The 27221-nt window shown below is 40.2% G+C and overlaps 3 protein-coding genes across 10 annotated transcripts in view; 2 read left to right on the top strand and 1 right to left on the bottom strand.

Moving 5' to 3' along the window:
- The first annotated feature begins 2584 nt into the window (after positions 1-2584).
- rufy1 (RUN and FYVE domain containing 1) lies at positions 2585-11550 on the top strand. Of its 2 annotated transcripts, XM_008293204.1 has the most exons (17): positions 2585-2925; positions 3180-3359; positions 5463-5580; positions 5666-5767; positions 5886-6009; positions 6097-6158; positions 6335-6470; positions 6647-6748; positions 6830-6946; positions 7110-7277; positions 7360-7457; positions 7545-7664; positions 9324-9453; positions 10160-10254; positions 10355-10403; positions 10507-10584; positions 10681-11550. In XM_008293204.1, exons 1-17 carry the CDS (start codon positions 2595-2597, stop codon positions 10822-10824), a joined length of 2154 nt encoding a protein of 717 aa, XP_008291426.1. In that variant the 5' UTR covers positions 2585-2594; the 3' UTR covers positions 10825-11550. The 2 variants fall into 2 exon arrangements, with proteins under 2 accessions (XP_008291426.1, XP_008291425.1); XM_008293203.1 differs by having other exon boundaries at positions 10507-11550.
- An 11-nt stretch (positions 11551-11561) lies between these two features.
- Positions 11562-18316, bottom strand: LOC103365701 (heterogeneous nuclear ribonucleoprotein H1). 2 transcript variants are annotated; one of them, XM_008293206.1, is made up of 11 exons: positions 18244-18316; positions 16809-16905; positions 16566-16721; positions 16318-16461; positions 15292-15430; positions 14357-14535; positions 14065-14177; positions 13813-13948; positions 13616-13699; positions 13299-13391; positions 11562-12352 (listed from the first exon to the last, which is right to left on the bottom strand). In XM_008293206.1, exons 2-11 carry the CDS (start codon positions 16888-16890, stop codon positions 12255-12257), a joined length of 1224 nt encoding a protein of 407 aa, XP_008291428.1. In that variant the 5' UTR covers positions 16891-16905; positions 18244-18316; the 3' UTR covers positions 11562-12254. The 2 variants fall into 2 exon arrangements, with proteins under 2 accessions (XP_008291428.1, XP_008291429.1); XM_008293207.1 differs by having other exon boundaries at positions 12274-12356.
- A 2302-nt stretch (positions 18317-20618) lies between these two features.
- The window catches only part of ankhd1 (ankyrin repeat and KH domain containing 1), a 29241-nt gene continuing 22638 nt past the window's right edge, over positions 20619-27221 (top strand). For all 6 annotated transcript variants that reach the window (XM_008293202.1, XM_008293201.1, XM_008293200.1 and 3 more), the window contains exons 1-2: positions 20619-21029; positions 24419-24572. In XM_008293202.1, the coding sequence (XP_008291424.1) occupies positions 20751-21029; positions 24419-24572 (433 nt within the window). In that variant the 5' untranslated portion in view covers positions 20619-20750. The remainder of the gene's footprint in view (positions 21030-24418; positions 24573-27221) is intronic.

Below are 27221 nucleotides of genomic sequence, written 5' to 3'. Positions count from 1 at the left end.
GGTCACAATGGTACACTGTAAAACATCATAAAGGAGTTTAGTCAAATCAGCTCATCATTTTTTTAGTTTACTGGATGTAATATAAGAGTTTTATTCAATTATAGGTACATTAAAATGTCAGAATTTCAGTTTAAAGCCACTTTAGAACTTTAAAACAAGTGTTTCTATAATGCTGGGCATTTAGATTTGGAATGAATTGAATGAATGAAGAGCTGAGAGTTCACTCAACTCATTAATTTAAGTTTATAAGAATTAAAACTAGCGTTAAAGCAGATTTCTCAGGATGCATCGTTAGAGAACTAAAACTCCACAGATTTATTTGTTGTAGTTTGAGAAGACAGACATGGTGGACACTAGTTCATCCCATGACAAGAGTTAGCACTGAATTGACCCACAGACTTATAGTTTATTTCAGTGTGATGAGGAGCAGACTTACAGATTGTCTTTGTACTGATTCTAGTAAAACAAAAAAGAAAGACAAAAGGCTTCAACAGCTGAAACTGTAAGTTCTTGATGTTAAATAAAGAAGAAACTCTTTCAACTTGGAAAATGTAAAAAGAAAGCAAATGTATCTGTAACACATTTCTATGCGACTAGTTGATTCAACTTTATATCTTGAGTTAATTGAATTTGTTTTCTCAAGTTCAGTTAATTTAACTCAGCTAGCTTTACATTTTCACAGCTCATAAATGGCTTAATGATGTAATTAATCAACCAAATTGCAGTTAACTCACATTTTTAAGGCAGCAGGAGAAGTTTCAAAGCTGAATGAACTTCAAATCATTTACAGTGTAAGCATTACTGAGATACTAGATGTGAGACTCCTGGTATTAAATATACTTAATACAGTTTCCACAGAAGTTGAGTCAGTGATACATTCCTAATATTAGTGATGAATCTGTTGGTGTTGTCTTCTTCTTAAACCTTTGACCTGTCCGCCCTGTTTTGTAAAACAAAATCTCTTATTCTGGGCCAGAGTGAATGCTGCCTCTTTGTCCATCAGATCAAATCACTTAACTCTAGTCTATTTCTAAGAATTTCAGACCAATAAATCCAGAAAACCATAGTGTAATAGCTGCCAAGTCACATAAAACACATAAACAAATAGGTCAGTAAACACAGGCAATTCTTTTTGTTGTATTTACTCATGCCTGCCGCCTATACAAGGCTCTAGGGATTCAGTTTTGTTTGATCCACACTATGGTGTAAGCACACACACACATTTATAGCATAAGATTACAGTGGCTCTGTAGAGTATGGTAAGCAAAATAACGATAGTGTTATTAGACATGCTAAGCCAAGACAGCTAATGATACAGAAAACATATAACTTTTTAAACTAAATTGTAAAAATGAGTGTATCTCAGCCTATATATAATAAACAGCATCTTGTAAAAGGGTTCACATGAATATAATACACAGACTGCCTGCGCTACCATGTGGTTAAACCAGGAACTACACTCATACCAGCTCTACAGGGGCTGCTGGTGGTCTCCTGACACTAATTTCTCATGGTAGAATACAACGATTACATGAAATCTCACAGAGCTCTCTGGTATTGATATTTTATTAGCTAGTTGGGTATCTCAGTGACATCCTCAGAGCACACTGATCAATGGACCAACAGTAGGAGCTAAAAGTAAGGACCAAAAATCACTGGTCAGTCGGTTATACATCCTTTATTAAAGGTTCTGTATTAAAATGTTTAAAACAAAAAAGTGTGAGTATTGTTTAAAAAGTGTATTTAAAGTAACAACAGTACAAAATTAAATTAAAAATTAAATTAAATTAAAATGTTAAGATGGCGATCATACAATATAGCTATTATGCCCATTTACCTGACTAATATTCATGTTAAAGTTAAGACCCTTCAATATTTAATAATATATGCTTAACTAATGCCATTATAAAGGTTAAGGTCTTACAATACTATATACTATATAGCACAAATTAGCCTGGCTAAAATAAATATAAAGGTCAAGACCCTACAACATGATTGATTTTATATATTTACTTAACTCATTTAAATATTGAAACTGTACAATATACATAAATTCCATATAAATTACAAACATTTATATAACTGCTTTAAATATTAACGTGATGACTATACAATTATTTTTCATTATTTATTTACCTGACTAGTTAGAATAATTAGATAGAGACCCTAAAATGTTATATACTTTAGAAATACACAAGACTAATTTAAATATAAAGGTCAGGAACCTACAATATTGTGGACTGTAGAGTACACATTAACCTGATTAATTTAAATGTTAAGGTTGAGACCTTAGAATATTTACTATAACAAAACCTAAATATTAACATTACTATGACTATATACTATAGTAAATTACCAGACTATTGCTTAAAGTGTGTTTATTTATTTATTTAGTTGTTGTTGTTGTTGTCTGGGCTCTATTGAAAACATTTTATGAGTTTTTATTTAACTGTGGCTCCACTGATGTGATCCGGTAGGTGACGGTGACGTACTTCCGGCCGGTTCTCAAACCTTTAAACGTTTCAACGAAGAAGAATAAAGTTCTCACAGAGCGCGTGATTGCTCTGAGCAGGTCACGTGAGGGGGGCACAAACATGGCCGACGAGGCAGGGGAAGTAAACACAGCTGTCGAGGGTCTCGAAGAAAAACAGCAGCAAGATGAGCCCGAAGTTTTGGGACCCGCCACTGACGGAGAGCCCGAAGGCAGCGACAGACAGGACTCGACGGAGACGGAGGCTCCGGCGGCGGCGGCGGCAGCAGAGAGCAGCTGGTCGGCTCCCATCCTGTCTCTGGCTCGGAAGGCCACGGAGACGATTAGCAGCGGGATGAGCTACGCTGCTGCCCCCAGAAAGACCTCCACTGCGAGTACCCCGACCGAAAAGGAGCCCGAAAATGATCTCAACAGTACTTCAAAGAAGCTTCCAGGTGGGCTGTGATTATTATTAAACTCTGACACTCTAATTAGTTTGCACACTTACTTCCTCTAATACTGAGTTTAGCTCCATGTCAGCTGTCAGAACACATGACTCCTGGAACAAAACTTGATGTCATGCACAAACTGGCCTTGTAGTTCTCTCTGTTTTCTTTTCCTTCATATGTACTGTTTAGTTACACTTCATGGAGTTCTTCACTACACTTGCATCTGTGTGACTGATGTAATTTCACTACTTTATGTGCAGTTCTGCCTCCCAAAGACCCCATGGCAATAGAGAGATCCAACCTCCTGAGCATGATGAAGCTGAGCATCAAAGTACTGATCCAGTCCTCCTTGAGTCTGGGCAGGACCATGGATTCTGAGTACCCCCCTCTGCAGCAATTTTTTGTTGTCCTGGAGCAATGCCTCAAACATGGGCTTAAAGGTGAGACTCTTCTACCCCCCTCCATACCTCAGTTTGCCAAATCGAGGAACCATGTTTGCTCATTCAGAACAATAGAAGAGACAGGTTACGTTTGGCATTATTATACTTCCCCTTTAAGAGACGAGGACTGAAACTCAAAAGGTTTCCATGCTATTAGTGGGTGGCGCAGTCACACATCATAATGTATTCTAATTACACCTACTCTTGGCAACACATTCATGTACTCTGCAAATGTTAAAATAGAAACTTAAGAAACAAGCATCTAATGACCGTGTATTGAACACATTAACCTGTGGTGCAATGCTCAAGATTAAATCAGAGAGAAAGCCTCCATGTTCCATTTTAGTCCAATTTGGGGAAATGACTGTTTTAAACTAGGAAACGTGAACAAAGGCTTCCATCTTTGGGCCACCACTGGTCTAGCTAGAACAGGAAGTATGTTTATGCCAACTTTATGATCTCTTAAATAGCCATTAAAAAAACAAAAAAGGTAAGGAGCTTCATCACTGCTTCATGCAACCAGTTACTAACTCCTCCATGTCTTTTTGAAATGAATCGACTAATCTCTGAGAAGTGGTACATTAAAGAGTGTGTTTCAGCTGTGCATGACATGTCATACACCACAAGTTCTTAACTCGTCTGAATCCTATACTGACTTATACTTCCTATGCTACTGGAAGGAAGGCATCCATCCATCCATCCACTATCTATACACCGCTTAATCCTCACTAGGGTCGCGGGGGGGGCTGGAGCCTATGCCAGCTGACTTAGGGCGAAGGCAGGGGACACCCTGGAGAAGGAAGGCATACAGAATGATATTTCCCTGAATAACTATGGTTAACAACAGTGTTCCAGATAGTTGAATTAACTGCAAGCAGCCTAAAGACACAGTTTGTCGTTGTATGTGGGACTGTAAAGAGAGTGCAAATCTTTGATGCATGATCTTACAAATTATATTAGGGATGCACCATTTATTTATTTGTTTATTTTTACTCCTGATAGCCATTTTGACACCAGGACTTTGCGTACTGGCAGATGTCTAGTACTGACTGTATACCTGTGGAAGAACCGAGAATCATTCTTTCAGTTTGGCTGTGTTCTATTTTGCAGCCACCGCTCCAGATACTAGCTTTGCAGATATTGCAAGCAGCCGTACAACATGTTAGTGCAGCAAGTGTAAGATACTTCCAAACTGCTGACACTTTATTATTAGCTCCCTCCATGCTATGCTAGCTCCTATTATAGCAAAATGTTTAGGTCTGTGGGTACATTGCTGGTGCGTGATGTACTATATAAAGGTTGACATACAGAGCATTCATCTGAATAGATCAGCTCCATAGATCAGTCGATTTGTCACAGTTACGCAATGCAGCTATTTAAGTCAGCATCGGACCGAAATCCAATACCAATATCCAATCAGTATATCCCTAAATAACATAAAATATTAGATGCAAAATTATTATTTTCCAGTTACATTCTGTCACCCTAGTCTTACCAAAAAAAAACAACTATGTTCTAAGGATATGGTGCCCTAACATGGAATAACATTCAGATAGTTAGGGAAATTGCTGTGCTATGGGCAAGATAACTTGTATTCTAATAGGAAAAAGTGACACCTTTTGATAGAATTTGGGGCCACTTTACCAACTATTCAAGAATGGTAATTTTTCAGATATGTTACAAACTGATAGAAATGGGAAGCAATGAGAGATTCAACTACTGCCGATGTTTATTGACTTACATTTTATGGGAGGATGGTCAAAACAAACATAAACTGATGTCATCATGTACAGTTTGTAGGATAATGTTGCTCCTGCCCAGTTTCTTCTCACTGCCCTTTATTATCTTTTGTTGTACGTTTGTGTATGGTGTGTCTTATGTGACAGGTATGTTGTTTAAAAAAGATAAAATAGAATAGAATAGAACTTTATTGATCCCTTTGGTGGAAACCTCAGGGAAATTGCTGAACATAAACATAAGCATCAAGCTAAAAACAGGGGGAGGCAGCATATGGCGCTGACCTTTGAAATGAAATATTTTGTATCTAAAGCGAAGTCTGAGTCAGAGCAAGCAGAAGTTATTTTTTACATTTTGTTTTTTCAGCCAAGAAATCCTTCATTGGTCAGAACAAGTCCATATGGGGACCTCTGGAGCTGGTTGAGAAGTTGTGTCCAGAGTCTGTCAACATTGCCACAAGTGCCAGAGACCTGCCCGGCATTAAGTATGCTATTGCAAATGATTTTACGCTACAACTACAAAGTAAGGCACACTTGACACAGTATAATTATTCTGTAATTCTTTTCCAGGACCGGTTTGGGGAGAGCAAGGGCTTGGCTGCATTTGGCGCTTATGCAGAAAAAAGTAGCCGACTATCTGAAAACCCTGCTGGACCAGAAGGATCTCCTGAGGTTTGTGAAATTAATCGCTAATGTGGATTCAGTAGCAACAATCTACACCACAGTGTAAACATGTCGGATTAGTTTTCAAGCGTGCACATTGATCCCCTTTTCTCTTTCAATCTCTTAGTGAGTTTTATGACTCTGGAGCACTGATGATGGAGGAGGAGGGCGCGGTCATGGGGGGTCTGCTGGTGGGCCTCAATGTAATTGATGCTAACCTTTGCATTAAAGGGGAGGATCTTGATTCTCAGGTGAGTCCTAAACAATGTTTCTGGGTCTTTTTTTTTTCTTTTTTTTTAGAGAAACAAGTCGATCACAGTGATCTGTTTTTCATTTAGGTTGGAGTCATTGACTTCTCTCTGTACCTGAAGGATCCTGCCAACAGTGAGACTCAAAAAGAGTGAGTTCCTGCTTTCACATGGATTTAGCATCTCATCTAGATGGCTACTTATGATGTTTCGATCCCCTTTTTGTTGTTAATGTAGTTTTAACTGGATCCCCATGATCATAATTCAAATCCAAACAAGCCTTAATGCACACTTAACCCCTCACTTGTTGTATTTTTTCCTCCCTTAGTGATTCCAAGATGACAGCCATATTGGATCAGAAACACTACATCGAGGAGTTAAATCGTCACCTAAGCGGCACCGTCACTGACCTCCAGGCTAAGATGGACTCTCTAGAGAAGACCAACAGCAAACTCGTAGAGGAGGTCAGGCGCATTTTGTGTGAGCAGTTGTGTGATTGTGCTTGTGTTTAGGAGGTGTGATGACTTTTTAAATTTATCCAATTATATCTTTTTTTTTTTTTTTTTTTTAAAGAGAGAGAAAAAAGGACTGATTCCTCTCCAATGTCAGCTTAGCATGTGTGTGTTTTTCTTCTCCTCAGCTGACAGCTGCGACAGACAGAATCAACTCTCTGCGGGAAGAACAGGAACAGCTGAAAAATCAGAATGAGTCGATCTTGCAGTCCAGCCAGAAAAAAGAAGAGGTTTGAAACTTACTGCATCCAAACTACTCCTGATGTAAAACACACTCAAACTGTGTGATATATTTGTTTTTGTTTTTTTAGGCAGCCCTTCAGGACAGCCAAGTGGAGCTGGAGACGTACAAACAGACTCGACAAGGCCTGGATGAGATGTACAATGTGGTGTGGAAGCAGTACAAAGAGGAAAAGCGCATTCGCCAGGTCAGGTATCAACAGGCTGTAGATAACTAGACAGAAGCTACAAGTGTGAGTGTTGATCAGTGACTCAGTGTTTTCGAAGACATCTTGTCTGGTGCTTTTGTGTTATAAATAGACTCCAGAACTGGCGCTGACTGATGCCTTTTGCATATTTGGATGGTGTTAGGAGCTGGAGCGTGAGTTGGAGCTGCAGGTGGGGCTGAAGCAGGAGATGGAAGTTGCCATGAAGCTGCTGGAGAAGGACACGCATGAGAAACAGGACACGCTGGCGGCTCTACGGCTCCAGCTGGATCAGGTCAAGACTCTCAACCTGCAAATGTTCCACAAAGCTCAGGTAAACACAGACGAGTATGTTTTCTTATTCTCTTGCAAGCTCAGACAGAATGTACATTTATACAAATCGTGTGATTCTCAAGGACTCGCAACGACAAGCAGAGAAAAAACAGGAGGAGGCTGAGCAGCTGGAGCAGAGGATGAATGAAATGGAGAAAACCATGATAGAGCTAGAGCAGAGGTATGCACTTGTTCATGTGTGAGCTTTTGTATGTTAATATTACATTTCTTTAAATAAATGTCCTTTTGGTCTTTTGCGGGGTCACAGGCTGCAGAACTCGGAGCAGCAGCGGAAACAGAGTGACCAGTCAGACAAAGACATGAAGGTGGAGCTGGAAGGAAAAGTTGACGCTTTGCAGAAACAACTAACGGACCTCGATACACTAAGGTTAAGACACGCAGCTGGAAAAATAAGACCCACAACATTTGTATAGCACCTTCTGGAAACAGTGTATAAATTATGAAAGTGGCACTGTGCACAATGATATAACTCTAAAAAGGTGCATGAAAGGGCAACAGTTAAAAGGTTTGCCTAAAAGCTTATCAGTAGCATTGTAAAGAAATAGTTTATAATATGCAACTGATTTGGCTAACCTGAAGGGGTGTAGTTAGGCAGTTCTCCCATGAATCTCAGCTGATAATGCTAAGCATAAAAACAGCTTCATTCTGTACCATGTCAGCTGTAGCGAAGAGAGCTCTTGAGGGTTCCTGTTCACTGGTCTTGAACGGGAACAGTATGTACATACACTACTTTCACATTTAGAGTCCAAACAACAGGCACAACTTTAATGTACGAGGTGTGCCAGAAAAGTTTCAGGGCTGGTGTCACAAAAGATATATTTCAAACACAAACTACAAACTACGAGCTTCACTTTCAGATGATCAACCAGCATATCTACAAAGAGATCCTGCTGCGTTTGCTTTGTTCAGTGCGCGAGAAGAGGCGAGAGTTGTGGCAGGAGAAGTGGTGACTGCTTCACCATGACAACGAGCCTGCTCACAATGCCCTGAGCATCCCTGGCAAGGGGAACCCTGGCTGAGAAGAACATCACCATGCTGAAGCAACCTCCCTACCCACCCCACCTGGCTCTGTGCGATTTTTTTCCTCTGCCCCAAGCTCAAGGGGGTCATCAAGGGGACCCGTTTTGAAGACATGGACAACATCAAGATGGCTGTGATGACGGCGCTGAGGAGGATCCCGGAAGAATCCTTCCAGGAGTGCATGGCAGAGTGGCAGAGAAGGCTGGGAAAGCGTGTTAGACTCCAGGGGGATTACTTGGAAGGGGAAAACTTGTAGTTTGTAGTTTGGATTTAAAGTATATATTTTGTGACACTAGTCCTGGAACTTTTCTGACACACCTCGTATAACAAAACCGAAGCAATTACTTTATAACATGTTTGCTACATGCAACTGAGACACTATCAGTGGCTCAGCTGTGACTGGTCACGACTAGGCTGAACTGCAGGCAGTGTTTATGAAGAACAGATAGGAGACAAGTCTGAAAACACATTTAAAATGTAAGTAGTACAAGATCAAAAGTAGTTTTTTTTTGTTTGTTTTAATTCTACAATAGATAATCAAAGAAATACCACTTTTATTTTTTATTGTTTCATTATTTTTGGCATTATAACTGTGCCATACTGTACAAACAACATTTTTGAGTTCTCTGTACATGTAGCAATGGTTTTGCTGTTTCCATAGAGATCCAGAACTTTACATTTCAGTAAAAAAAAAAAAAAGCGAGTAAAATTGATTGGAGCAGAAAATGCGTACGGTTCAGAAGGTTAAGACAGATTCTGAGCTAGAGACTCCATATCAAGTTCTTTCAATTAATATTGTGTTATAAAAACTGAATGAGTGTAGAAACATGTGCTAAGTGTGAATAATATGGTGCAGTCTCATGTTGGTACATCAAGCAGAGCAAGTACAAGTGACTTAAGCCCACACAGCAGTTGTTAATTTTATCAAAGTTTTGAACATGCAGTCCTATTTTTGTCGGTGTGAAAAGAGAACCAAGTAGTCACAGTGTCGCCTCTCTGATCACAGGCTGGGTTTGGAGAACGAGCTGCGCACTGAGAGGGAACAGAGACAAAGCTTGCAAAAAGCCCTCCAGCGGGAGCAAGACAACAGCGTTGAACTTCGCACACAGCTGCAGCAGCTCCAGGGCCTGCACTCGGTCAGTGTTACACACACACCAGGGTTAGGGTCACTTACAAACAGTTGTGTGGAAAAATGTGTGCGGAATCCAAGAAGTAAACGTAACCCATGAAGACCAAACAGACTTTAAAAACTGGGTGCACCAGCTTTTGCAAAAAGCAGTCACTGCAGCAGGTAGAGGGTTAATATGTAGTTCCTGATTTCTCTACAGACATCATTATGTGTGATCTGATTAGCAGAAATGAATGGGGAACACATGTATAACTCCCAGAAACAAGCACAGAATACCACAATCTAATGCAGAAATATTAAAGGTATAGTTAAGATTTCAAGGCTTCAGAGGTTAGTAAAGTTTAGGAGTGTAGCTGAAGTGGCTTCAACCCAGCATTGGTTGCTCATTTGTACATTGCTGATCAATAGAAGTGCCTCTGAATGACAGAACTGTGCCATTGCATCGTGTGTAGGACCACCGACTCACTAGTCTTGGACTCAGTGAAGGTTTAAGTTCTAATTGGGTTCATTTTAATGTAGTTGGTGCAGTTAGACTGAAGAAATGGTTTCTGTTTATTTTACATAAATGACATTATGGAGATCAGTGTGACAGCTTTAGTCAAACAAAACGTTCATCCTATTTCAGCCTTCCACAAAACAGCGTAAGTGAATCCTACATAATCCTTCTTATAAAATGGGATGTTATGCTTCTTCCTTATGGACTGCTGGTGCAGGAGCTGCAGGATTTGAAGGAGGAGAAGCAGCAGCTGCAGCAGACGTGTGAGCAGCAGGAACAGGCTCTACAGGAGATGGGACTGCATCTTAGCCAGTCAGTACTTGTGATTGTGCCTCTTTTTTTCTTTTTTTAAATTCGCCAACAGCATTTCATATTGTGACATCTCATTATGTTGTTTTCATCTTTGCCGAAGGTCTAAGCTCAAGATGGAGGACTTCAAGGAGGTGAACAAGGCCCTGAAGGTAAAACGTGAAGGAGATTTTTTTTTAAAAACAGGGTGTGATTGTTCATGCTGTTAAAAAAATCATGAGAAGGCTAATTTTGTACGCCTGTTGCTCCTGTCAGGGCCACGCCTGGTTGAAAGATGACGAAGCCACCCAATGCAAGCAGTGCCAGAAGGAGTTTTCTATCTCGCGCAGGAAGGTAGGGGCTTCTTTTCCCCACTGCATTTCATTTAAACTTCTGGTAACATACATCGCCACAGATATGTCACTGAGCCACGCACGTTTGCTTTCGCAGCACCACTGCAGAAACTGCGGCGACATCTACTGCAACAGCTGCTCCAGCAACGAGCTGGCCTTGCCCTCCTATCCTCGGCCCGTTAGAGTGTGCGACATGTGCCACTCTCTCCTGCTGCAGAGAAGCTCGTCCACAGTTTCCTGACAAAACACCTGCAGGTGCTCCTACAGAAGCTTTCTAACACTGCACCTACTCATCCACTATGATTTTAAAGTACCTACATTGAAAGGAAGATGTCATCAAATCTTAAGGGAAAAGCGATTTGGTGTTCCATTGCTGCAGTTACCTGAAATTCAGGTACATTAGTTCATCTGTACTAAACAATGGCCACCTTTTTAACACTGATGGGACGAGCTAATATAGTTTGTGTATTCTAAGGAGACTTTGCTAAGAGACTGAAAAATATTTAATGTTTCCTTGGAATGAAATAACATCAATTCAACGATTTGGTAATCACTTGATAAACTGGTCTTTTTTTTTTTTTTTTTTAAAATGTGTAGTTTTTCTAATTTAAACTGTGGGTGTAGATTATGTAAAGGTCCCATCAAGGTTACTGTTGGTATTTCAGCTTTGTGTAGCTGGTTCATAGCAAACACATGAACACTTTAATATTCAAATTGTCATGCTTTTTTTTGTTTATGTTTAGTTTCTTAAACAGCTGACCCCCACTTGCTGGATACATGCAAAATTCTTGTAAATGACTGTAGAATGTTGACAGAAATCTCACTATTTTAGAATGTATTATATAACAGGGTTTTGTGAATCATGTCAACTGCTACAAAACCATTTTACTAATCTGGGAATGGTGACCAAAAGTGTTTTTTTATCTGGATATTTGATAAATTAATAAACGCCTACCGTTTTTGCAAATCTTGTTTCAATTGAATATTCCAGACTAGTTTATTCACTTTGTGCACAGGAAATACAAATAGCATTTGAAGCAGTAGAAACCTTCATGGTAGCAGATTTGAAATTCACTTGCCTTTTGATATAGCCCTCATTCAGAAAAACTACCCCTATCAACAGTCACACCTTAAGAAAACAAAACATGCGCTGACCATGTGAAGTCTCAAATTCAAATAAACATGAACTGGAAAGAAAGGAGGGAGGAAAAAAAAGAAAGGCTAAACACTATGTAGAAGATGAAATAAGGTCTAAACATCAGAAGATACCAGACATTTTCAGTTTTCTTGTTCATGCACTCAGACAGTGAAACATGTTAAATCCACCAGCACAGGATGAGCTAACCTTGAGAAACAGGCGAGTGTTTGGAGAACGGAAACACAAAACAGCACACTTCCAGGTAATGACAATGTAAAGCGTGGTTTCTGTAAGGAGGAATGGGGGAAGATGAACAGCACTTCTGACATATTTCGTGTGACAACAGATGATTTCGCTTCTCTCTGAAGATCATCCACTTAAAAAAAATACAAACCCTACCCCTCAGTATTTTCAAAACAACCTCACCTGACCCTATCCTATGTTTACGAGGTGAGACTTACAGTTCCAGTCCTTTCAGCAAAATGCTGCAATAAAAAACACATGAAATTAAAGGGGGGAGAAAAAAAAAAAATCTACATTCCCCATCCCCCTCCCAGTCCATTCATTGAGCCTCTGCTTCCTCCTCCTCCACCGCCGCCGTAGTAACTGCTGTTTATTCCGCCCTGGTTACCTAACAAGAGAAAGAGAATAAACACTATAGGACCGAGGAGTTCATCATAAAGTCATGCACAGCAAACCTGAACTCCCTCAAGGGAAAAGCTCGTCAAGTCTGAAGCGCTCAATATCAGAACAAAGCTGTATTGCGCATTATAGGATGGTTTATTTTTTTTAAATCAAATTGGACAATTGTGTGTTCACAAAATCTAATTTTCTTTTTGAACTACACTATAGTTTTTTGTTGCCGTTACGGGTGATTTGAGAAAACTTGCTTGTACTGAAACCTGTCTATTCATTTCTCTAAAAACCTATTCCATCAGGTGAAGTCATTTGGAGGAATTCAGGTGGTTCCTCAAACTACATCCTGTATTTCCACAGAAGTCAGGGTGAGGCCACTGTAACAGTAGCAGCCTGGGGGGCAGCATTAGAGGAAATGGATCACATAGCATCCACGCTGTAGATTTATTTTTCAAGTGATGGGCCCCAATGCAACTCTTTTTCTCTGGTCGTAGAAGAGCAATTTCACAAATATTTGCACCTTTCCACTACGCTAACTGCCTAGTTTTGGAAGTAACTCACTTTCCAGCTGTGAAATATTACTTCAGTCATTACACTAACAAGTGCAGTAAGGTACAGCGTGTCTTTCAGAGGTTTTCAGCCATGAAACTATTTTGCTAGTTCAGTACAAGCTGAATGAGTTTCTGAGTCTTAACATGTTTTGCTGCCAAAGGGGGAAAAATATAGTGTCTTCTTTAGTGCACAAGTAAACACTGAAATCTGTCAGACAGCCCAGAATTACACAGATGAGCTCAAAAAGTGTCTGACTATAAACGGTATTACTGCATTCCCTGTTTGACTTTTAGAAGAAAAAAGGTTTCAGTTGTAAGGACTCTCTTCAGTGGAGAGTGCAGTTTAAGGAGGATGCAGACGAAAACTATTGCAACAGAGCTGACACTCACTATAGTCACTGTAGCCACCCATATTTCCTTGGCTGCTGTATCCACTAGAGTACCCCGAGCTCAGCTGGCCACCGCTGTAGGATGATTGGTTACCTGTAGAAAGGACAGTCATTTTAGGGTCAAGAGGAAATTAAAGCAGCATAAAATATACTTAAAATGTTCTATTGTGGCTCTGTTGTGTTCTCTACTGTGTTCATTTTAGGGAAGCCCATGTCTGCTTGAGAAAATGACCAAGGATCAATACCTGCTTGTGTCGAAGCATTTCTAACCAAACAACAGAGGGCACAAGTCTCAACACCTCCATTACTAATACTCACCCATGCCACCCATCATCTGGCTGCCATAGGCTCCATTACTGCCACCTGCTGTTGAGTTCAAGAACAGCTCCACATAGCGGTGCTCTGAGGGGCAGAAAAATATGAGTGTGCAACTTAATATGTATGTTAAAAAAAAAAACAAACCCAAACAAAAACACGTCACTTATTTCGAAGTGTTTTAAACCAAGCAAACTCACGCATGTTCGCTTTGTCTTTGGACATGGCTGCCACGGCATCTTCGTGTGTCGCAAACTCTACATCTGCCTCCCCGGTTACTCTGCCATCTGGGCCGATCTCAATGTGGACTCGCACTGGATTCAACGGTGAGAAGAACTAAAAAATAAAAGCAATGGATGAATAATTCAGTGGTCCACTTGCTTAAACTGCATACACAATCAACACATCTGCAGGATGCACAGAAAACAATGGATGTCAGTGATGCCGCTTACATTGTAGATGTCTGTCTCTGTGGCTCTGTATGGCAGGCCTCTCATGTGGACACAGTGGCCTGTTGTACTCTGGAAGGAAGAGCCGCCGTCGCCGTACCGTCCGTCCGATACACCTGAATATACATAAATGGGATTAACAGAAGGTCTTGTGACGACTTCACATCCTAATCTCATTAATTCCATTGTGCAGTGTTAGCATGAAGGGACACAGGGCGAGTGATTATCTCAAACTGCGCAGGTTCAGAGCACAAAATCAGATTTCTAGCTGTTCCTTCAGTCCGTGTGCACCCACCTCCTCCGTAGCCCCCTCGACGCATTCGGTCATAGGATCCACCTCGGCCCATCATGTTGTAGCCGCGACCACCAGAGGGCCGGTCATAGGGGCCAGGTCTCTGCATGCCCATAGGCTTCCGTTGGGGTTCATAATGGGTCCGCACCTCAGCGCGGCTACTCTTGAAGATCTCAATGTACCTAAGAGCATAGAGATACCACAGTGAGGGCATGGGGAATGGATGACCACTGCATGTGCTCAATACTGGTGAAACTGGGCTATGCAGATGCTGTCATGGTGCAGTCCATAGGTAGTTTAATCTTTGAGTATTCAAAGCTAGATGTTAATAAAGTAGATTTTAAGATCTTATTTACTAAATTGGGAAAAAAAAAAGGAAGTTGTCCAAATTGATGTAGGCCTCAGTGACTTTTACACTTTTCTTATGGTTACCGGAAGTGATTCAGAGATCTAATTCAATATGGTGTAATAGGAATGTCCTGTGTCCTTGCCATGACAGCGATTGTCCTGGTTTTAGAGAGACAGAAAGAGCTCCAGCACCTCTGCAACCCACTCTAAGCATTACCTGTCATTGTGGGCTCCAGATCCTTGTGTACAGTGGCCCTCTGATTTTACCACCAGGGAGACTCCTTACCATTTATCAACCTGGACTCATGTTTAGTGCTGAGACACCATTTGTTCTCAAAATTAGCCATGTGCTCCAATTCTTTTTTTTTTTCCTGAATGGTGCCCAAGCACTAATCTTCCCACTGAGCATTGTGAATGTGTGGCAAAGTTGGGTGTACCATGGCAATTAGTGTATGTGTGTGGTAATTATTACAAGTATGCTCAAAAGTAGCCAAGATTAATGTGGTGTCAGTTTTGTATTGGATTCAGATGATGAAGGTGCACACCATAAGAAAAGCAACTTATCCAGCCAACCAACCAACCATCCCCACCTGTGCCCTATTCTTTCCTTGTGTTTCTTTAGAGCCTTTTCAGCTATATCCTGTGAAGCAAACTGCACGAAGGCCTCCCCCGTACTCCTCCCCTGGATGTCCACCGGCAATGTTATCCCATTTGGCACGATTTCCAACCCTTCAACCCAAGGACAGATAACCCCAGCAGGGGACATATTAAATCACATGCCCAATCACAGAGAGAACTTTCTCTAAAGAGAGAGATAGAAAACTTATGGAAAACTCTATACATCATCACACATACCAGTTCAGTTTTTAACCAGTGACTGGCCATTTACACGAGTTACTTTAACTGTATTCTTGGGATAAAATAGAAATGACAGGATAGAGGAAGAATATGGAAAAGGGCGCTGCGTGGGACATCAGGCTAGTATTGGTGTGTTGATGAAGAGAGAACAAGATCTTGGTGGGTGACATGAGTAAAATTACTGTTCGCAAATTAGGTACTAATCTAACATTTGGCATAAGCTGTTTATAAGAAGTGTATTTAAAAGACGAGGGTGTGAGGAAATGGAAAGAAACAATGATACTTGGGTAAGAGAGGGAAGCTACTGTATTATCAGTGATGAGTGGGATCCATTCCGTCATTAGTATATCACCACTAAGCACAGACAACTTCAAAATGTAGTATCAGACGTAGTTACAAAAAGTGATGAATGTGGGCTCAAGATGGATATGATGGTCAAAGATGGAAAAGGGTGCTTGCATAACAGATTCCTGCCTTTGTAAAAAAAAACAAAAACAAAAAAAACCATCACGTCTTCAAATGATTCCTCTATTTAAACGTCAATTGAGTTCCTTTTCCGGCGTCATTTCATTATTGTTTTACAAAACAATAGAACATTTTTCAGTGGCATATTGACTTCTTTGTAAATTGGATGCAACAAGTAGTCAGTGTTGGTAAGAAAAAGGAAACAAGAAAAGGAAGATGGTGGGGAAAAAAAGTTACAATTACCAATATTAAAAGGGATTTATAGTTAATCACTGGACAAGGCCTGTTCTTACCTGAGAAAAACTGGACGATTTCCTCCTTGCTGCAGCCAAAGGGAAGGCCTCGGAGCCGCACAAGCCCATCTCCTGCCGTCTCTGGACAGTTTGGGCCTGTGTGCTTCATGACCCAGTCCATCTCGACGTTGTTGGATTTAAAGACTATATCATAGGACACAAAAACAATTAGCCGGCACAGCTTAAAGCACAAACAATTAAAGCACTTCATCACAAAGTACTCATCATCTGCGTGCAGTTGTACACACCCTCGACGTATCTGTGACCCATAGTTTCTCTGTCCTTCTTCACGGCAATCTTCAGGTCTTCTTCTGTCTCCAATTCGACAAACGCCTCTCCGCTGGGACGTCCCTCTCTTGTGTAGGTGAAGTGGATGCCGCCTCCATTGTTGACGATTTTGCAGTCTGCATTGGAGATGTATCATTACCAACTCATTTCTAATTGTATAAATTGCTTAAGTATTTTTATTAAAGACAATAATGTATAAATACCTGAGAAAAACCTCTGTACTTCGTCCACTGAACAGGACCAAGGGAGACCCCTAATTCGCACTACATATCCTTCATCAGCCATGACTGGTCGCAATCCCTGAGGAAAAAGACAACACGATTAATCAGTAGGTTTTAGCATAAGAATTTCATTTTATTTGGATTATCTGATGACTTTACATATACAGTTTATTGACAAAATCATGGTGACTCAATATATCTTTTTAGAAACCTGGTGGGAACTTGGAAAGTTTTAGTTTCTCATTTTTAAACATAAGTTATTGCACAAATTATTACGACTTTTTTCATGTTGTTTAGATGGGGCTGTAATTATTTAACCACCATCATAAAATTCTAAAAAAAAACAGAGAATTAAAAGAGAAGATCAATCCTAAAGACCTATTGTAAAGCAAAATGTTTGTCAACGACTTTGATAAATATTTTTTTTAATTGAGATTTAGTTTCACATCACAGGAACTGTTCTCTTCCCCGTGAGCACAAAATCTGATATACAAGTACATTTAATCTCTGATCCATGTGCCAGCAACTCTAAAAGAACAATGTAATTTTCATCCCTAATGGAAAAACGTGAAATTTGGGGAAATTTCTAATTGACTTTAGCTCTCTCCTACATACGGTTGCACGTGTACCATTAAAACTGGCCGGTTAGAAATCGGTATGTAGTATGTATACAGATACAAAGCTTTCTTTCTGCACTTTAATTGCCATTCCCGTCGTTTTAATCGCCATCCACTTTCAGCTGAGTGAAATATTTTGTCGAAGGTTTGGATCGTGTATGAAATCAGTTACATGACCTGTAGCTAAATGTGAACTGGGGCTCGGTAGCAGCGCCATCTTGAGCTGGCTTTGTAGTACCAACCGGCGAAAACCAAATCAAAATTCTCATTGTTGTGGCTTTTCTCTGCTATAAAGGTAGATGTTGTACACACATGCGCTTCGCAAGCAATTGTCACAATGAACTTTTTTCCAGTTGTCCCAAACTAGTCATATAACTCCTCAGATCCACTTCATAAAAAGCGCGAACCTGGACACCGCTAGCGACATAAAATGTGTAGCTAGCTACTTTCATTCGACAAAATTTCGGGTGTTGCCGACTTTCGTTAAATAATTAGGAGTTCCCATGAGTCACGTTATGAATTAGTAGACAAAGACTGAATTTATTTCACAGAGGGCGCATGGCCTTCAACCCGCTCGCCACCGCACCCCGACACAAGAACAAAAGCGGCCCTCTCAGCCTGCGCCATGTTATTAACGTTAACCGTTAGCTCCCCAGCTAGCATCGTTAACTACCGCTGCGGTATCTTCGCACAATCTCATATACATACCGGTACAGATTTTTTTTCCTTTCACCGGAGCAGAGCAAGTTATTTTTCTGTGATATACTCACGTTAAACGACAGATGCACTCATCAATTTACCTGATAAAAGCGTAGATGCAACACGCCGGAGTATGTATGATCAGACCTGCGTGATGCAGCTCAAACCTCGCACTGGGTTGCCAGAACTCCAGAGCCATCCCCCTTTCAGGAACTACATAAAGACGCGCTTAAAAAACAGCCGCCGCGACGCAGCCACGTTAATGAACGTGGCCAATTTTAAAATAGCTTGTCGGTGATGTTAGTAATTCGACGTGATTTAAATTATGTTAAATCCAAAGAATCCAAACTTTACTAAATCTCCTGTAATGTCTTAAAATGACAGAAAATGTGGGTTTCTATACGCACCTGGCAATCCCGGCTGAATAACCAAGCGCCTTCTGGCCTGCGTCCACGCCCAAAACCGATGACGCTGCTGCCCGAGGCCCTGGCTGGCTGAATGGCCCGGTGGCTTCTCCTGGCCTGCAAATCCAAGTAGTAGCCCTAATTACAATGGTCAGCACTTTTCCCCATCTTTTTTTAAAAAAGGTAGATTAAATGTACTTTACAGGACATTTTTTATTTATTTATAACAAGTCCAAATCAGCTTAATCCTTTCAACTGAAAACATCACAATACAGCAAGACAAACCCCTATAGGCAACTTACTCAGCAGCAAACCAGAATAGGCATTTGAGGTTTTGTGAGGCTGATGTGTCAACAACCAAGTTAGCCTCGGTGCATTTCGGTACATTGTCTATTACAGGGTATACCACAAGCCTTATTTGCTGGTTTTGTTGACTACTGTGACCTAAATATCTTCAGTTTTAAATGTCAGTATGGAAAGTGAAGAAACAGCACTTGCATTCTTCACATTTTTAATCCAAGATGTTGGTGTAGCGGCAGCCTGCAGATATCAACTTTAGCAAGCCTGATATTGGCCACTTGTTGAAATCAGTGAATTCCTTGTAAAGATTGTAGGAGGAGACGTTTACCCCCACTTTAACAATTTCACACATGCCCTTAAGTACTTTACAGCATCCTGCTTAAATGAAGCCGTTCAGTAGCCAATGTGAGAACATTACAATAACAGCAATGGCCAGATCCAATAATAAATTTGTGCATCTCCAGAGGTAGAAAGAAACTAATTACCTAAACTAAGTAGGGTAATTAAATATTTTAGGTGATATATTTATTTCTATGTCACCAAACTTTCACATATTTGTTCTTATTTGTATTTTTACATTGCATTAATACAACTAACATACTCATTCAAGGTAATGTTGCTAAATTTTACTGCAAAAAAAAAGAGCTACCTCTTATGTGTTGTTATCTTGCATTTTAAGTCTCACAGAATTTAATTGCCAATACATTTTTAAAACGCATCGCCCCTCTCAGGGATGAGCTTGACACAAGTACAGTCAGATCTGACACAGCACAGTCACAACAGCATAACAAAAAAGTGTTTCATCAGTGAAATACGCCTATTTTTGCGCAGTCATTTGTTCCTTACTGGAGAAAAACACAAAAAGTATATCAATAAACAAACAGAATAGGCATTCTAAGATCTCCAGAAGGTTTTTCATGTGGACTGATGGGTGGTCTTGGTGGTGAGTGACCTGAAATCAGTGGCAATTCTGCAAAGCTCAAACCAAACATTCACAGGTCTCCAGGTAGTCCATTAAATTTAGTTTAAAATTATTTTTTGCGCCAGAATTGTTTCTGCATCTGCGAAGCCACTGTAGTGACATCCCCGTCTCATTTTGTGTTTTCTACCAAAGTCACCTGATCCTATGCAACAGATTACACTTTTAACATATTCATGGATTTTATGTTATTTTCTTATTTGAAGCAAAATATATGTATGCAGTTCATTTTAAAAAAGAGATCTATGATTATGATCCAGTGGTTATCATTTTTCTGTATGTATGCGCCTTTCTTTCATATAATTATCCCCAAAATGTCTTTTTTCTTTTGTCTGATTCAATTCTTATTTGCACTTGCTAACACGTTAAAGCAGTAATTAAGACATGTCACTTGTGAGGTTCACTGAGCTCCTGATACCTGTTATGTCATGTAAAAATCCTACTATATAAGTGAACAACATGCACAAGACATACCAAAATACTCTCAAAGTAACCCTCGTATGCATTTTATTTCCCTATATGAGTTTACATGAACTAGTAAAACTAGCAACCAGTTAAGTTGGCCTACCATGTCATGTCTTGACGTTCGTTCTACAGCCTCGTGATATTGGTAAACCTAACATGACGTTGCGGTCTCATGTTTGACAAGCATTAACATTGGCCAATTGGAAACACAGCTCTTTTGCCCTGGACCAATAGGATTAGCAGGATTTCCTACATGGGCGGCCTTTCTGAGAAACAGTGCGTATCGGGTTAGGTTGTTAGAAAGTTAATGGCTGGGGGAAAGAGATCCTCCTCAACCCTCGCTTCGGGAGAGTTTCTGGATTCCCTGAAGTAAAATCACGCAAATATCCCTAGAGAAAGCGCCTGGACGGACGTTTAAGTGAACAACTAGCTCGTTAACACACGTATCGTGAACACAAGTATGCAGGATGCAGTAGCCGGGACGGCAATGCTGACGGACGGCTTCGAGGACGAGATTGACTCGGTGACTCCTCGCTCCCCAGTGGCAGGGATGGGGGTAGGAGCGACACCAGGAGGAGTCGGACTAGGGGGCATTGGGATTGGTGTAGGTGGAAAGAAAGTACGTTTGTACGGCGAACCAGGCGGGCCTGCTGCAGAAAGACTGGATTTCAAACTAGCGGCCGCGGCCGTCCTCTCCTCGGGTCCAGGATCCGGCAGCGACGAAGACGAGGTTTCAGAGGTAGCTACGCTAAGCTAGTTAGCTAAGCCTAACCAGAGAGCTAGGCAACATTCCTCTCCTAGCGCGAGCTGGCTACTAGCTAGCGCATTAGCTCGCAGTTGGCAACCACCCCCTCCCAGGCCGCTGAAATTACGTAAAATTAACAAGCACTTTACTGGAGTGACACCTCTTGTCAGTTCATATGCTTATGGACAGTTCGATGTCGATAATGTTTGGTGAGACAAGAGCAGTTGTTCACGCTAACCGGCTGAAATGTTTTATTTATGCAGCGCAGGCTGTGGCTACGGCCTAGTTCGGGTGGAAGCGACGACGGCCTCGTTCGGTGCTGTCGTCTCGCAACACCCATCACAAGTTTGCAGCTCTTCCAGCAGCTTTCCAGCCACAGCAAATGGAAGATGCCCGTGAACCCACGGACGTACACGGCCGGCTAAATATCTGCCATTTCGTAGTCGTGGTGCAATTACGTCACTTTTCCAAATCATGTAAATTAACTCCGACCGTCTCTCTGCTAACTTTTCAATACGTTTAGATTATGATTTTCCTGGCGGTGCTACTCGAATTTATCACAGTCGGTGTTGACAAATAATCTAGCTGGCTTTTTTTTCATCCTACGTCTGTGTTGGTCAGATGGCCACCGCCACTGTCAACTTGATTTGCGTTGTCACATTTGAGAGCAGCTTGAGTTCATGTTGAGAGGTGTCCAACTTTCCATGTCACACACGAGGACAGGTGTGATGGCATCTCCTCATCTCAGTTAAACATACTTGTTTAAAGATATGTTTTATATCAGCTCAGACGGATGCAAGGATCATGTGTAAATATTTTCTCCATAGCACAAATTTGATACGTCAACCCAAGTCATCTTTTTATATGACAGCGTGACAAGCTAATTCTTGCGGGATTCTGTCTAAAATACTCTTAAGGATTACCAGTTGGACCAACCCAATGCCATTTAATATCTAAACCTTTCCCCCTGCATGCTTTGTTTAATGCGAGCAGTCAGTTTAAAGTTATTAGGACTTCTTAGCTATACTATTGTCATGTAATTGAGTTTACCTCGTCATATGACAGCAGCAGAAAATGAAAAGGAAGTTGTTGGACTACTAGATGACAAATACTTGATTTTGACAAACCTGTTAAAGGTCTGGGTTTGATATTTTTCCAAAAACCTAAATGCTAGTTGACTATTTAGTGATGTTTATTGACACAATCATTAAATAGTTCTGGGTGTGGAGCAAACTGGCAGTGCTGAGGAGTGGACTTTACCTGTTGAGCTGTCTCTTCACTAATATCTATCTAAAGGAGTATCTGTGTCAAACGCACTACAGCCCTGACGGACAACTAAGGATGTCAGCTTAGGCCACTGGCCATATATTCCTGTCTGAGCATCAGCTATGTGGTTGCAGAAGAAGAAGAGGAAAATATCAAATTTGGCAATTACATCTCAGACAACTTCATTGAGTCAAAATGTATGGCCTCTGTGTCATGTTTCTTCACTCACCCAGTCTACTCTGTCTTATCCTGAATAGGAGTATTTGTTGTGGTGTTGTAGTCCAGTGGAGAACTCGCTCCTCTGGGCAGTAGCTAAAATCTGACTCCCAGGATTAAGCACATGCCATTCTAGGCCTTTCCAGCTCTGTGGATACCAACACTCTGGGAACTGTAGTTCATTAATAGTGAAGACTGATATCCATTGTTGATTATAAAGGCCTTTGTAGAACTACATCCCCCATGGGATGTTGTGCTTTGCGTTCCTACCGTATAGCTGAATTCCTGCACTTTGCAGAATGCTAACTCTGTCCAAACATTTGCTCTCTGGGCCGGACCCTGTAAGCCAGATGCAGCTTATGCATGGACCTACAGAGATATTGTTAGTTTCTCAGGTTTTGTCAGAGGTTGTTCTGCAAACTGTAGACTGACATTGATTTGTTAGTTATTCTAAATGTACAATTATTTAAGAATGTCACCTTCCAGACAGTCTGTTTGTCCGAGTTGGTTGTAATATCGGTGATATTTATCCTTGTCAGTGTAGCTAATCTGTATAGCAAGTGTACTCCACAAGATTATGATTGACTTTAACATTTCTTTCAAAAGCATAATGTTTGTATAGATTTAAGAAAGTCACATGTGAGGAACTGTTTAAATCACTCATCGTATGTGGAGTCAATAAACTCAGGTGCTAATAAGATGCTCCTCTAAGTATATAACAGAATATTTTCCCCCAAAAGAGTGAGCTGATAATTGTTTTTTAAATTAATCTTCTTACACTAACCTGTAATTTTAATTTGGCCTCTGTAGAGATTATTTATATTTTCTGGGTTAGTGTACTGGCAGTTTTTATTGTAGGGATTTACAGAGATATTAGTTGACAGAGTGATGTGAGGCTAGCTTTGAGAGTTATTCCACCTGTTTACAAAATATCAGTATCTTTACAGCTATTTGTGATGCAGTTAGGAAGCCAGTTTGGAAATCTGTGTGAATTCAAACATCAAACATTTAATCTGAGACTGACTCAAAAGAAACAAGTCAACTTTACATTTTCTTCTAGATAGCATGTTTGTTTAAATTCTTAATTTGTTTTCTGGTTTATGTACATTCTTTACATATCCTAATGTTTATAGATAGACGACTAAAACATGATGTTTTTATATGTTGGCAGACATCGACATGCAGTTATGTCTTTTCATGCCACTTTGCTATGACATGTGAACATAGCTGCAAGTTACATGTTAAGGAATATTAACTGAAGCTTTAGTCACACTTAAATAAAACATTGATTCATGCCACAGCTAAGGCGAGTAGTAAGTGAAATGTCACTTGTATTAGTAAAGATCACACTGAATATTTTTTTGTTTTTTTGGAAGAATAAACTATCTGTACTACAGATTATGATACATGATAGCCAAGAGGGCTCAAGCTCAGGTATGAGAGTGTGGCACTGTACTTGGGCAGCTGACTCTCAGCTGAATTTGTCTGTGTGCAGGAGTTGTAATTCCTTGGCATAGCAATTCCTGAGCTTTGACTCTTATCCCTATGCTACTATTTGCTTTCCTTATATTAAAAAAAGGAAAATAAACAAGAGCAACATGCATAGTCTTTTTTTATAGATGACGTATTTGCATGTGTAGGTAGGGCCACTTGTGTACATTGTAATGTAAACAATAATGGATATTTTAAACAACATGTTTCTACATTATTTCACACTTACTGATTAGTTCTCTTTCACAAATACTGAACAAGATGGATGCCATTTATTGTGGACCAGGTCTACTTTGTTTTTTTTTTTAAAGATAGCTTACATGTCAAATACTAAGCTGTATCACAACTAACTTGAAAGTAGCATTCAAAGAAATAAACATTTGTCTCTGGCCCTTCTCTGTCTCGTCCAGGTGGAGTCATTCATTTTGGACCAGGAGGACCTGGATAACCCCATTATGAAGACAGCGTCAGAGTTGCTTTTGTCCAGCGCCACAGATGGAGTAGATTTGAGGACTGTTGATCCAGAGACACAGGCTCGACTTGAAGCTCTTCTGGAAGCTGCAGGTATGACTGCCTCGTCTGAACCTAATTCAGCTTAAGACCTGACATATGTTAATTTGAAAGTATTCAACACTTTATTGGCCACACCCATTTTGGTGCAGCCAGGCTTGCTTTGTGCTTTACCATACAGTAACTTTAAACAAGTACAACCACACCTTTCTGCCTCAGTTTTTTTTTCTCCCAATCCCATTTGTAATCCTTATAAAAGTGGCGGCCTTACATCGTTGAAGGCCTAAGGCTGAAATTAGAATAAAGAGAACCTGACATTTCTGTAAGTATCATATGAGCAGATAGTTTGAAAGTGATTTGGATAAATTAGTTTGATTAGAACTTGTAATCTCGGTGTAAGAAGGTCTGTGTAGATTAATCCATTAAGGCTGGGTGTCCTGGCCTCGTTTGGGTCTGTGAACACTGCCATGCAGATTAACGCTGGAACATGCTTGAGCCTCCACAGCATGCACAGAGCTTGTGTTGAACAGCTAATGGCTAATCTCATTCTACTCCCCTTTCTCTCTGGCTAGTCTGAACAGAAGGGGTGCTAACTTACATGATCTGTGTGCTTAAGTTCTGTTAGACTGTGTACAATAATACTAGTAATAATAGCAAGCTTTTTCTTATATTTGTTTTCTCGGTTTCCTGTGTTGTCTTTGAATAATATCAGCAGAGAGAGGAGTGCTTGTGTGCAGTAGTTGTAACAACAAGAGTTGACCAGCCTCTCCTCATGCTCAGCATGAACAAAGTAGCCAAATACCAGGCCTGTCAAGACCATCACCTGAAAAGATGCTAAGCATCGGAGGATATCTGTGGGCCATAGACTTTAGGCAGTCTTTTCTATTAAAAGATTTGTAACTAAATATTTTAGTATGTTGATTTTGTATGAGGCTATTTTAAAATTTTGAAGACATTTTAATCGCCTAAAATTAGAAGACAGATTTGAACATGTGTTTACATCCACATTAAATTAAGAGTTCCCACGCTGTTAATTTGATGTAAATATAAACACCTTCAGAGTAAAGCTGGAATAAGGCATTTTAACCTTTATACTTACTGTATCATTGTTACATTTCTAGCCCATTATTCTGGGGTACAGAGCAAAACACTAAAATGTCACACTGTCCTGCTACTTGCATATGGTTGTCAAACTTAAGCATCTTCCTCATGTAGGGGTTGATGAGCCGCTGTCCAAACCTTCTGGCACAAAAGTTTACAGACTTACAGACGACCTTCACAGAAAAGCTAAAGATAGTATTAGACATTAAGTTTATCACCTGTCAAACATATTTCATCTAACCTGAACTGGCTTTACTAGTTACTAGCCTAAGGATACGCAGTGCAGTAGGGAGAAAAATATCTGTAAATACTACATCATTTGTCATCAGGTTAAAAAGCTTAAAATATAGCTTTGTATTTTGTTGCTGGTTTGATTCATCAAACATTTTGTGTTGTAAACAGGCTTTAAATGCACAGCAGACTTAATTATAACAAATGCAAGATGTGAGACAAGTCACACATGGATTATTAATGATGGCTACTGTTATCACTGGTCATACTTTGGTGAGCCTGGCTCATATTTTCTTTTCTCTTTCCTGGGTGATATATATGTAAAGTGAGCAAAACATTTCAAAAACAGTGGAAATGTATGTAAAATTAACACAAACTGTAAAAGCTTGAATCAGAAAGCGAATACGGTCACTAACAGGAGCAAAGACTAACAAAAGTCTTCCTGAGAGGCTATTCTGTTCACCTAATGGCCACTTTAGACTGTTTTAAATTAAGAAGGGCTTTAGTATGTGATGCTTTTATGATTGTTTTGTTTTTTAAATTTTAGACAGTAACAAGCCAAAACATAAGCATTTTTAATGCGTTGTTAATGCCCTGCAAGCTTTAGCTGAAGGACGTCTGTTTTGTCCTTAGTTGGTGAATGTGCACTTTTTGGCTAAGAGCCCTCATGTCGCTTTAGAATTATTTTTCATACAGTCTGAAAGCAATGACAAGATTCTCTTCAGAAGGTTAGTTGAGTCAAGATCCATTTAGAATTCAATCTGCAGCACAACAAAGTGTCCAAAAAATGAGGGAATCTTAATACTTTGAGTGTGTATGTGTGTATGGCCTAAACTGGCATCAATTTCAGACCAGTTATTTACAGCCAGCCCACCAATATGTCAATAGACAGACTCCCCCTTTCCAAGTGCCTGTAACCCCCTCTCACTCATGCACAGTGTCCCTCCTTTAAAGATTATGATAGTTGTCATAAATTTAGATTTCCATATACCCCATGGAAATGGTGCTGTAGAGCAATGGTGTGATGCACATGTCCCTAAATCGTTTGTATATGGTGCTCTAGTCGTGCTTGCTAAAGAAGGCACATATACACCACAAGCATGGGGGTGACATGAGACACGTCTGCTGACGTTGGGAACTGGTAGAACATATCAACAGTTGTTGGTTGTGCTGTAAAATATAGCAGTGTGTCTATAAGAGAGAAGACGACTGCTAGCCGTCATAAACAATACAAGTGTGAAAACGTGAAACAAAACATTCAACAGGGTGAAAAAGATGAAGAAATGCATCAAACATGTTTATAATAGGGTTCATATAATTGTGAAAAATATGTGAAAGCATCAAAGTGTTACAGTTTTGGAAAAGTCATGG

This window comes from Stegastes partitus, unplaced genomic scaffold (assembly GCF_000690725.1).
Source record: "Stegastes partitus isolate 25-593 unplaced genomic scaffold, Stegastes_partitus-1.0.2 Scaffold865, whole genome shotgun sequence".
NCBI classification, from domain to species: Eukaryota; Metazoa; Chordata; class Actinopteri; family Pomacentridae; genus Stegastes; species Stegastes partitus.
Note: the sequence above shows the minus strand (reverse complement) of the source record. Positions and strands in the feature narration are given on the sequence as shown.

What these genes read in the sequence shown, in the direction of transcription:
- LOC103365701 (XM_008293206.1), bottom strand. Translation starts at nt 16,890, where the DNA reads ATGGCTGATGAAGGATATGTAGTGCGAATTAGGGGTCTCCCTTGGTCC. An exon ending in AATCGTCCAGTTTTTCTCAG is followed by an intron (nt 15,431 to 16,317) that starts GTAAGAACAGGC and finishes CTTGGGTTGAAG; the next exon opens with GGTTGGAAATCGTGCCAAAT. An exon ending in AAGGAAAGAATAGGGCACAG is followed by an intron (nt 14,536 to 15,291) that starts GTGGGGATGGTT and finishes CTATGCTCTTAG; the next exon opens with GTACATTGAGATCTTCAAGA.
- rufy1 (XM_008293203.1), top strand. Translation starts at nt 2,595, where the DNA reads ATGGCCGACGAGGCAGGGGAAGTAAACACAGCTGTCGAGGGTCTCGAA. An exon ending in ACGGACCTCGATACACTAAG is followed by an intron (nt 7,665 to 9,323) that starts GTTAAGACACGC and finishes CTCTGATCACAG; the next exon opens with GCTGGGTTTGGAGAACGAGC. An exon ending in AGCTCCAGGGCCTGCACTCG is followed by an intron (nt 9,454 to 10,159) that starts GTCAGTGTTACA and finishes CTGCTGGTGCAG; the next exon opens with GAGCTGCAGGATTTGAAGGA.